At 33.5% G+C, this 12,623-nt stretch overlaps 1 protein-coding gene across 1 annotated transcript; it reads right to left on the bottom strand.

Moving 5' to 3' along the window:
* Window positions 1-1,004: 1,004 nt before the first annotated feature.
* Window positions 1,005-12,309, bottom strand: LOC122609804 (cytochrome P450 CYP736A12-like). The gene is made up of 2 exons (XM_043782747.1): window positions 11,592-12,309; window positions 1,005-1,991 (listed from the first exon to the last, which is right to left on the bottom strand). Exons 1-2 carry the CDS (start codon window positions 12,264-12,266, stop codon window positions 1,179-1,181), a joined length of 1,488 nt encoding a protein of 495 aa, XP_043638682.1. The 5' UTR covers window positions 12,267-12,309; the 3' UTR covers window positions 1,005-1,178.
* Between the last annotated feature and the right edge of the window lie 314 nt (window positions 12,310-12,623).

Genomic DNA, 12,623 nt, shown 5'->3' on the forward strand with positions numbered 1-12,623 from the left:
AAAATTACCCACTTTTTAGTTAAACTCTAACTCTAGGCTTATAAATACAAAATACATTATAACCTTATTTGATTGATCATTCTTATTAATAAAATTGTTTCTTTTACTTTCTCAATTCTTCAACCCTTGTTACTTATATTACATATAATAAGTTATAAACATGAAGACTTCAAACTTTTGAGTTTACGATCCAAAATCACAAGGATATTTGCCGTCATCCATTATGCTTATAAGTTTTGATTTTGATGGTACATCCAAAACTTTTATAAACATATATTATATTTATCATTATCGTTTATTATAACTTAGTTTCGTTCATCGGTTTACTTTAACCAGAATTTATTTTATTCACACAAATCATGTATGAGGCATATTCGAATTTCTTTATGATACAATTAATATAGCTATTGTACATCGTATGTGTATTAGGAGTAGTATATATATATGCCATCTATATCTATAAATATACATGTTTACATATTAAAAAAAATCCATCCATAAACCTAGACCCCAATAACCTTCGTGACCAAAGCATCACGACAATAGCCAACGGTCACCCACCACTCACCTAATCAAGTGCGGGGTTCTACCACGCAACGCTTCCCCACACCGTAAATTTGAGGGTCGGCGGCGGTGTTGAGTTGTGCCAACACACTCACAACAACTAACGCATGGATAATCCATGCGATGTCATCCCCCTAATGCTACTCATATATACATAAATAATCCCTACGAACCATCATAAATCTATATTACCTAAATAAAGGCTTTTAAATGTAGTACTCCCTGTATGCTTGTCACATCAAAATCGATAGAAGTCACTTTCACCAGACATTAGTTAAACACTCATATTCAAAGAGTATAGATTGATATGAGGCGTATGATATTTTTGTCATTTTATAGTAAAAACTCTAATACAAACATATACCGCAATACGACTTTGTTTTAAGTGTGTATGTCGAATTGGTGGGTGTGTCAATGGATACACCCTTACCATAATGGACTTCAGACAACTACAAATACATATACAACTCATATACAATATATATATCAAATTACAAATTTAGACACATGATGCAGGCAATACATACTATTCTTTTCAAACCTATATAAACAGGCCAATCATTATTTATAAATATCAAGTATCAATGTATCATTAACATTGCCAACGTTTAAGCTCAAATGTGACATGCTGGAATGGCTAATAAGGGCTCATCCCTCGGCATTGATAATCCAAATTTTTCTTTCATACCGAGGTCACTTGGTGACATGTCATTTGGTAACATCCAATCGAAGCAATGTACTATGTTCGAAACCACCAAGTTAACGCTTAGCAATCCCAAATTCATTCCAGGACACCCTCTTCTCCCGACGCCAAATGGTATAAGCTGAAACTCAGATCCACGGTAATCTATATCTTGATTAAGAAACCTCTCTGGAAGGAACTCCTCCCAATTATCCGACCACACTTTTGGATCACGTCCAAATGCCCAAAAATTTACAAGAACTCTTGTATCCTTGGGTATATTGTAACCGCTAATCATAGTATCCTCGACTGATTGATGAGGAACCAAAAGTGGAGCTACTGGATAAAGCCGAAAAGTTTCCTTAACTACCATATGTAAGTAAGTTAGTTTTGTCAAATCTGTTTCTTCAACCAGCGGCTTATTTCCAATCACGGTCTTTAGCTCTTTTTGGAGCTTGTTCATTACTCTAGGGTATTTGATAAGAGCACATAAAGTCCATTCAATTGCTGTCTTTGAAGTATCAATTGAACCAACTATCATATCAAGTAAAATGGCTTTCATGGTTGACCTATCAAGTGTGTAAGATAGGTCACCATTGTGTTTTTGTGACAACAGTATGTCAATGAAATCAACTTCATCTGGCTTTTTAGACCCATCAAGACTTCGGTCTTCATGCTCCTTCATAAGTATTTCAAGCATATGATCGACGTCCTTGCTTAAGGACTTGATGCGTTTTGTCAAGCCCTGCACATTTTATTCGTTATCATAAATGACATAATATACATAATAATCAAGTCTGGTCTCCCGTATCACCTAACCTAACTAACCAGATATTTAAACCAATCGATAAATTATATCCAACATCGATGGTCCGAGATAAAGAAGTGTTATCACTAACACAAGCTCGGAATGACTCAATGACCCTTTCGAAAGAACTACTTAGCTCAAATTCGTTTTGGTCTCCATTTAATTTAGACATCGATCAACAAGAAGCAACTTTATTTTTTGAACATTGAATTAGTAATATATTTTTTTTAACAGTGAATTAGTAATTAGTAGTTAGTAGTAATTAAGCATTTGAAACACCTTAGTGACATCCAATTGGACAGTATGCAGATCTCAAACAACACATGCCTAAGATGAAACCCCAAACTCAGGAAACCCCCCTAATAATCCACTCCACAAATATAGGAAGTGGATTATTACTACACATTGGAGTCACGTTCAAAGAAAATGAAACCATTCATTTGAATATACTTCCAGTTCCTCGACACCAACTTCTTAAAATAATGTCGAAGAACTACTCAAATACTCATGTTCATTCGTTAACTCATATTTCCTAAGAAGTAATAATTGTACCATAAATTTTGATTTATTTATCACATATATCTTTCATTGACTTGCATAGTATATTTTAAAAATTCAGCTGTGTGGTAAAAATGTCAATATTTGTAAAACGAATATTGCTTCTCTTTCTTTATGATTATTCTTGTAGGAAAAAAAAAAGAGAAAATTTATGATGTAATGTCTTGTATTAACTTCTTTTTTCTAAAAAAAGGTATGGGTTACTCGAAGCGGAGGGTAACATACGTTGACTTAATCGGGACCGCGCTATAGAGACCTCTTACATCCAATATTTAGTAGAAGGAGAAACCCCCAGCCAAGCCAAACTGCCTGAAAGCACGACATTTAACTGGGATAAGACCATGTCCACTCTGCAGGACTCAAATCAGTTTGACTGGAGTACTTTATTTGTAAAATTCCTTGAAATGTCTTTCTCGTGTCTCGAGCTCGAGACCTCCGGTGACCTCCGGTATTTAACTGGGGCTCACCCACCGAGCTATAATGATTATTACTTTTATATTAACTAACACCTTTTTTTATTATTAATTGTTATTAGTAAAATGCATTTATTGAAAATAATGTAGTGTTTTTTATTAGAACGAATTGCATTTTTGGTCCCTGTGGTATCACACATTTTGCAAGTTTGATACAAACATGTGCAAAGTCGTGAAACACATCCCTCTCATATCACACCTGTTACACCTTTGGTCCAAAACTAGCTGACCGTTTATTTTCTCAGTTTATGAGGCCATGTGCTACACATGTGATGGACAAGATTGTCTTTTCAATACAAAAAGGACCATTTTTGCAAATCCACTTTTGTTTTATTTATTCTTTTGTCTCTATATTGCTTCTCTCTCCACTCAACCTACCAACCATTTATTCTTTTATCTATGCAGATCTTCAAAAACATCAACCATATCTTCAGAAAAATAGATTTATATACCTACTTCCATACACACACACACACACACACACACACATATATATATGTTAAGAAAGAAAGAAGGGGGAAAAGAGTGACGATGAGTGAGAGCAACGGTGTGGTGGTGGTGTTTTCTAGTGGTCTCCACCGGTGTGGCGGCGGCAATGGCAGTTGGTAATTTTCAAGATGGTTCATTTATCGAAGAAAAGGACGAGATTATTCAGTCTGAAGGAGTTATCCTCAACAAATCGGTGCTTAAATGCATCTTTATGGTGTGTTGTCTTTGGGTGGTTAACCTTGAATTGGCTCATCAGAGATTTTATTACGTCCATTTATATCTTTTGATTTTTTGAACATTACTAATTATGATGTTATTAGTATTATTCAGAATCTGAGATACTGTTTCAACAAAAAAAGAAAAAAGAAATCAGGTAATATACAACCTGTATGATGATGATGGATTGGTGTAAAGGGAATATATTTTATACTGCTGGTAATTTTTATTTTAGTAGTATCTAATAAATCTGTGTTCAAGATTTTCCAGGTATATGATTGACATAGATATGTGTGATGTAATATATATATATATATATATAATATATGTGTGTGTGTTTGATGATGATGAGGATGATGAGATATGTATTTTGGTTAGTTGCAGAAATAGTCCTAATTTTGTATTTAACCTAATTAGATGTTACTCTGGTGTCTCAAAATGTTTTAACTTTGACTAAATGGGAACATAAACAAAGCGACATCATTGTGACGGTGACGACAGCAACCGGTAATGCTGACGGCGACGGTGACGGATGATGACGACGACGAGTAGTGATGACGACGACGACGAGGAGTAGTGATGACGACGACGAGTAGTGATGACGACGACGACGACCGATGGAATTATTGGATTTAAAAAAATGTAGCAACATATCAGCAACTGAACTGAATTGAGTTACCGGGTCACCTGGTTAAGCACATACTATTTAATTATCATTTCCTTTTCTACCTAAGTCCGGGCCATGATTAGTGGCCATCAGCAGTGGCGGATCCAGGATTTCAAGTCATAGGGGTCCTTGAAATTGTCACATATATCTTTCATTGACTTACATAGTATATTTTAAAAATTCAGCTGTGTGGTAAAAATGTCAATATTTGTAGAACGAATATTGCTTCTCTTTCTTTATGATTATTCTTGTAGGAAAAAAAAATTGAGAAAATTTATGATATAATGTCTTGTATTAACTTCTTTTTTAAAAAAAAAAGGTATGGGTTACTCGAAGCGGAGGGTAACATACGTTGACTTAATCGGGACCGCGCTATAGAGACCTCTTACATCCAATATTTAGTAGAAGGAGAAACCCCCAGCCAAGCCAAACTGCCTGAAAGCACGACATTTAACTGGGATAAGACCATGTCCACTCTGCAGGACTCAAATCAGTTTGACTGGAGTACTTTATTTGTAAAATTCCTTGAAATGTCTTTCTCGTGTCTCGAGCTCGAGACCTCCGGTATTTAACTGGGGCTCACCCATCGAGCTATAATGAGAATTACTTTTATATTAACTAACACTTTTTTTTAATTAATTGTTATTAGTAAAATGTATTTATTGAAAATAATGTAGTGTTTTTTATTAGAACGAATTGCATTTTTGGTCCCTGTGGTATCACACATTTTGCAAGTTTGATACAAACATGTGCAAAGTCGTGAAACGCATCCCTGTCATATCACACCTGTTGCATCCTTGGTCCAAAACTAGCTGACCGTTTATTTTCTCAATTTTTGAGGCCATGTGCTACACATGTTATTGACAAGATTGTCTTTCAATACAAAAAGGACCATTTTTGCAAATCCACTTTTGTTTTATTTATTCTTTTGTCTCTATATTGCTTCTCTCTCCACTCAACCTACCAACCATTTATTCTTTTATCTATGCAGATCTTCAAAAACATCAACCATATCTTCAGAAAAATAGATTTATAAATCCATTCATACCTACTTCCATACATACACACACACGTATATATATATATATATAATATATATATATATATATAAAGAAAGAAAGAAGGGGGAAAAGAGTGACGCCGAGTGAGAGCAACGGTGTGGTGGTGGTGTTTTCCGACGGTCTCCACCGGTGTGGCGGCGGCAATGGCAGTTGGTAATTTTCAAGATGGTTCATTTATCGAAGAAAAGGCCGAGATTATTCAGTATGAAGGAGTTATCCTCAACAAATCGGTGCTTAAATGCATCTTTATGGTGTGTTGTCTTTGGGTGGTTAACCGAATTGGCTCATCTGAGATTTTATTACGTCCATTTATGTCTTTTGATTTTTTGAACATTACTAATTATTATGTTATTAGTATTATTCAGAATTTGAGATACTGTTTCAACAAAAAAAGAAAAAGAAGAAATAAAAAATCAGGTAATATATAGGTTGTATGACGATGATGGATTGGTGTAAAGGGAATATATTTTATACTGCTGGTAATTTTTATTTTAGTAGTATCTAATAAATCTGTGCTCAAGATTTTCCACGTATATGATTGATATAGATATGCGTGATGTAATATATATATATATATATATAATATCTGTATGTGTGTTTGATGATGAGGATGATGAGATATGTATTTTGGTTAGTTGCAGAAATAGTCTTAATTTTGTATTTAATCTAATTAGATGTTACTCTGGTGTCTCAAAATGTTTTAACTTTGACTAAATTGGAACATAAACAAAGCGACATCGTTGTGACGGTGACGACAGCAACCGGTAATGCTGACGTCGACGGTGACGATGATGACGACGACGAGTAGTGATGACAACGGTTATGACCGATGGAATTAGTGGATTAAAAAAAATGTAGCAACATATCAACAACTGAATTTAGTTACCGGGTCACCTGGTTAAGCACATACTATTTAATTATCATTTCCTTTTCTACCTAAGTCCGGGCCATGATTAGTGGCCATCAACAGTGGCGGATCCAGGATTTCAAGTCATAGGGGTCAAGTCATAGGGGTCCTTGAAATTGTCACAATAACTTAGTTGAGGTGGAAAAAAAAACTATAATGGGTCGGGTCGACGGGTCAGGTCATAAATGAAAGCTTAGAAACATAGAACAACTTTACTAGTAAAGAGTAATAACTTTTACAATATTACTCTGTAACATCCGTCAAATTTTCACTTTATTAATTTAACCTAATTATATGCAATTAGGGTTCGATTATATTAATTAGGGCATTTTTAGGTTGAGATGGGGCATGATTTAGTGTATGAGTATGTGATAAGCTTTCTTATTTGGTTGTGTGATCAATCGAACTACTAATGAACTACCTTAACAAGTTTAAAAACCTTGATGATGATCAACTAGAAAATAAAAAGTTCAAATCTCAAGAAAATTCGTAAAACGCCTATTTTTCGCATAAGCTTTTCTCGTATGAACTTAAGACTTGGGGAAACATAATTTCTAGTATTTCTACACTCGATTATGATTTTTAATTCATAAAATAACACACTCGAAAAATCGAAAAATTTAAATAATTATAGTGAATAGTAAGGAGGTTTAAAAACTAGTTACTTACTAGATATTTGTTTTACCATAGCTTTTGAACACATCACTCTTTTTCTTTTACCACCACCACTTTTCTACCACATCACCACCCTAGTAAAAAGTTGATGAATCACCTCCCCTAGCCCCCCAAACCCACGGCCAAAACCACCACCATTTTACCTTTCATTTGCAAATTCTTTTACTATAAATAGTATGCTTCATCCTTCATTCCAATTTGCTAATTCACAACATCAAACTTCTTCTTCTTAAATCCCTATCATTCCAAGATCCATACTTGTTCAAGTTCAAGCATATCTCTCACAACCTTTCATCATCCCAAGCTTTCGATTCAACCAAAGTTGTCTTGATTTCGTTGGTTTCGAAGTTGTAAACACGAAGTTGTTATCGAAAATTCTTACAAGATCATCAAAAAGTCTAGTTATAATGGTCAATTGGAGTTAGGATTTATTCATATTCTTCAAGTAAACAAGTCCAAGCTATATTCAATTTTCTCAAGATCTTCTTCGGAGCTCATTCCTATATGAATTTTTAATTCTTCGAACTTGTAAGTGTTTTTACAAAACCTTACTATACTTTTCTCTTTGATTTTAGAACTATATGTTATCTATTAAAATGCTTGTCAACTTATTTATACTCATTTTAATACATACTTGCATTTAAATACGTTGAATATGTCTTTTATACGCATAATAAATTGTTGGTACTTTTATAGAATTGAAGTACATGATATTTACACTTATATAAATCTCCTTATGTACTTCCAATGAAGTATAAATGAATATTCATATAATCGCTATTCACCATCTGTGAATTGTTTTCGTTTTCTCAAATTGTCGGATTTATGGATAGAATATATCCTTGATAGCCTTTTAACCATATTATATTTCTAAACGTGATTGCCATTGACCTTGGCATCTTTGGGGTATACCAACGGAGCGGATTGTATTTCGCAAACGGTTTGCTTTCGCATTCTAAACGCAACTTGGTTCACCGTCAAGATACTACATGACCCACGTCAACCCTAACACAACTTGAAATATAATATTGGTTTTTCTTGCCATTTAAGGTATCTTTTCATCTTATGATTAATACATTTTGTATTAATTATAGTCCTACTATTTAAAGTATCTCTTCGTTATATGTATATAAATATATACACACTCGTATTCGTTTTCGAATATATTTCATATCAATTCAAAGAAATACTTTCAAATGTATTCTTATTCTCATTCATATCTTAAGCTAATTGATAGCTTATAAATTGTATTTTTAACAAAAACTTATGAAAGATTTTTATAAAGATAAAATGAGAAATCATTTATAAATATTTCAAAAATAAATTATAATTAAGTTTAAACCAAGACTATAAATCAAATCATAATTCCATTAGGATAAATTGTTCGTTCATCATCATCGTCATCCTCAACATTTTTACGTTACTAATCAATCACCGATCTAAGGTGAGTTTCATGGATCCCTATTTACTATTTTTGGGACTGAAAATACACAACTGTTTTGTTTTTATGGTCACAATTGCTTAAAATGATCCATGCTTATATTTTTATTATTACAATGTTCTGGCTCGAAATCCCCTATATGAAACTTGGACCGATTAAAATTTACAACACGAATATTATAAATAGTACTATTGGGTTGACACCCCTATCCAGGTTAGTCGCACTAACACTTGCAATGGATAATTAATATTTGAAATATATCGTGATTGTGTTGAGCATTTTAGCATCACAAGAGGGGTATTATTATTATTAGATATACGTGAATCGTATGATGTTAAGGTATTCGGTTTCCAGAGTATAAGCATATGATAAATATTATTGGTTTGAATAACCATGTTATCTTGATATTCGTAATGCATGTGATATCTTATATAAATCTTGTGATCCAAAGGTAAATTCTTATTATAAAAACTATGAACTCACCAACTTTATGTTGACGTAATTTAAATGTGTATTCTCAGGTACTTGAGTTATTTGCTGCATATACGTAATGCATGCTTTTGGAGTCACAACATATATTAGGAGAAAACATTTCGAGATGTCTTTAGCTTGTTAATATTCTCATGTTTTTAAAGAATCTCATTTGTACTTGTCATATGCTCATTTCCATCTTTTGTAAGAACAAATGGTTATTATTAATGAAAGTTTCTAAAACGTCTCATTATAGAGGTCGTTTATTATAATTTGTATTGTGATTTCCTTTATTGTTCGCTCCTTCCGTTTATTAAACTTTGAAATTTCGTCATAAGGTTCTCTTTACTAATACCATCTAATATATCTCTCTCAATGTAAGACACTAAACAATCATTCATAAACTGATCAGTCATTCTGTTGGGCAAATTAGTCTTATACACAAATACAATATACACAAATAATTATTTATCCACATTTTAATTCTAAAATAAATATAGTACAGAATATAACTATATAAGTATAAAGTATATAAATGAGCATGACTCTCTGCCTGACTAGTCACAATACATTCAATAGAGTGCAATATTAAATTAAAGTTGTTGGAGTTTTTGGTCTTTGTTTACCCGTTGTCACTTTCTCCCAATCCCACATTTCGACTAGCAATTAAATATGTCATTATTTGTGTATTTCCAAATCCATGGGTATTACTTTACTTCAGATTTCACACAACCACAAAAAACCCCAAATTCTTATCTACTATTCTCTCTATGTCTCTCGTACTAACACACTCTTAATAAGAAAGGAAAAAGACAACTATGGTTTGTGTGTAGTTTCATTTTTCACTATCAATATTCATTGCTTATCACTCTAATCAATAGATTATCCAAATTAATATAAAAAATAACCTTAAATCATGAAACTCTTACCAATTTGTCAAGGATCAAAGGGGAAAGTTAGAAACGGAGCAACTCAAACAACTAGAGAATTGATGTCGTTGGTGCTGGCCGCTTGGCAGTCACAAGTTTGACAAAATGGTAGATGCGGTTCAATCATTGAGGGTAATGATCATCTTCAACAGAAGTTGGTTAAGGGTTTGTGTTTGGTCCATTTGGAATTGTTATTGAATAGATAGAAATTGTAAGTTTTTTTTTAGTTAAATCTTTGGGCTTATTTTTTCTTAAATATATTGGGCTTTTTTTTATGTAAGGGGGTTCACCCAAAGTTTCTAAGGGATTTTTATATGGGCTTTGTAAGAATTTTTTTTTTTTTTTAAGGAGGGTCCATTGAACCCCATACCACCTATATGGAACCGCCACAGGCCATCACCAACCTTTTATGGCCGAGTGTATTGATGTATCTTAAATCAAATGAAAGTCAGATTTTATTCTTGTTTTAAACCAAATTTAATCTGTAGTTTTAGGAGGACGCTTTCACGTGATTTAAGCGTGCATTATCCCCCATGCAAAGGTAGGGACCTGGGGAGTCTAGCTAAGTATCAATTCAGTACCAAGACATCTAGAGGTTTCTATCACCATAACTTTTTCTTTTTTTGAGATAAGGCCATAGTGGTCCAAGTTTCCTACACTGTGAATTTCATTCACATTTTTTAAAAATGTCTTTTTCTTAAAGGGTCGTTATCAGTCACATGGTGTATCTTTTGATACAAGACAAATCACAAGATTTAGCATACGGATCCTTCCGGCCATTAAAGTCGCATCATCTTTCCATTTGTAGATATTTTTTTTTAGATACATCACTACTAATTCACAATGATATTTTTGTTCTTTTTCTTAATTTTCAAATATTTAATTACTAATTTTGCAACTAATCAGTAAAGTTTATTACATTGATCGTAATTGTTGAGTATGCACTAAACCATAATAGAAATTTTTGAAAAGATTAGTCTGAAAAACAATTACTAATGTTTAGGGACACATCGTGAAAGAATTTCATTTTCATTTAAAGAAATGCTAAATAAACAAACTAATTACAAATAAACATTTACAAATTGATCTGGCAAATTAAGTTGACCGACCAATCAAATGCAAAAAAATGAAATAATAGATATAGGAAAACTTTAGTCGAATATATACATTACTTAAAATTGTTACCATTGTCTATTGAGTTTGGACCAGTAATTTATTTGTGTTTTTTTCCCTCACTGTTATACTTTTATAATACGCCCTCTAAGACAATGAGTCATGTTTCATCACAAGAAGTCTCTTAACGAGCAAAGTGTAACAAGTTAGACTGCCACAATAAGCCAAGTATGTATGACAGATTAACTTAAAGATGTGTATAGACTAAAAAGTAACTAACTGCTCAGTGCCGCTTTCTGCGGGTTTTGAGCCCCAATACCTCGACGGTGTATGGAGGAGGTTAAGATGTAGGCAGACCTTACCTCTACCTAAGCAGAGAGGCTGCTTCCAGTTTCTACCTAACCTTTGCATGGGATGAGGATCGAACACATGACTCCAGAGGCAAAGGTGTTTATCACTGAACCAATCATGCTCCTTTTAAAGATGTGTATAGACTATAGTATGTAAATAACTTGAAGTAAGTAGTTTAATAATTACCTGAAGATCAAACGGGGCTAATATGGGGACATAATCCGCGACATTAAAGCTTCCTGCTAATTCCGTAATTTCATCAACTATAGTCTTGAACACAAATCTATCATCATTTTTCTTTCCAAAAAGCATCCTACACACCATCCCTTCAATCAAAACCCCTACCCTTTCACTCAAATTCACCACTTTACGCGTCTTTGCTGCGTCTTTCAGCTCGTCCACCATCAAAGAAATCTCCTCTTTTCTCATCCCAACAAAACTACTAACCTTTTTAGCACTTAGCAACTCTAATGTACAAAACTTCCTTACACTCCGCCAATACGGTCCATATTCTGAAAAGGCCATTCCCCTGCACCCATAAGATAAGTACTTTGCAGCTTGAATTTTGGGACGTGATGCGAAAATTGCATCATGGGTGGTCCCAAGGAAGAGCTTGGCGGCATCTGGTGAGGAGATTATTACAAATTGGACCGAACCAAGACGGATAGACATAATAGGACCGTACATTTGGGATAGTTTGTGGAGGGCTCGATGAGGCAGGGTTCCTAATAAGTGTAGGCTTCCGATGATTGGCAAAGGCTTCGGGCCAGGTGGCAGGTTTGAATGAGCACCGGAAAACCATCGATAAAACAAGATGATTCCGATGAGGGCTACGAGAACTGAAAGTGCAATAGAATACATACTAGTGTAGTGTTGGTTTATTTCTTGGAGTAATGTAATGTGATGTGGTTGCGTTGAATATTAAATTATAGTAGTCTACCAAAATGTTTCTTGAATACGTACATTGTGTAACTAATAATTTTATAAAACTCAATTTATTAGTAGTATATTTTACATCAAATATAACACAAACAAAAAAATATATATTTAAAACTGTAAAAAAAAAACTTAAAAAGTTAAAATAAAACATTTAAATTGGGACAGAGGATTATAACTTTAATTGCTCACATGTGAACGACTATGTAATATTCGTATGTGAACATCAATTTATAATTTACGGGTTTGATGCGTTTAATGTTCTCATGTGACATTTTATTG

Source organism: Erigeron canadensis, chromosome 1, assembly GCF_010389155.1.
Source record: "Erigeron canadensis isolate Cc75 chromosome 1, C_canadensis_v1, whole genome shotgun sequence".
In the NCBI taxonomy this organism is placed as follows: domain Eukaryota; kingdom Viridiplantae; phylum Streptophyta; class Magnoliopsida; order Asterales; family Asteraceae; genus Erigeron; species Erigeron canadensis.

Coding starts and splice junctions, on each gene's coding strand:
- LOC122609804 (XM_043782747.1), bottom strand. CDS start 12,266: ATGTATTCTATTGCACTTTCAGTTCTCGTAGCCCTCATCGGAATCATC. Junction 1,992..11,591: donor TAGCCCCGTTTGATCTTCAG/GTAATTATTAAA, acceptor TAAAATGTGCAG/GGCTTGACAAAACGCATCAA.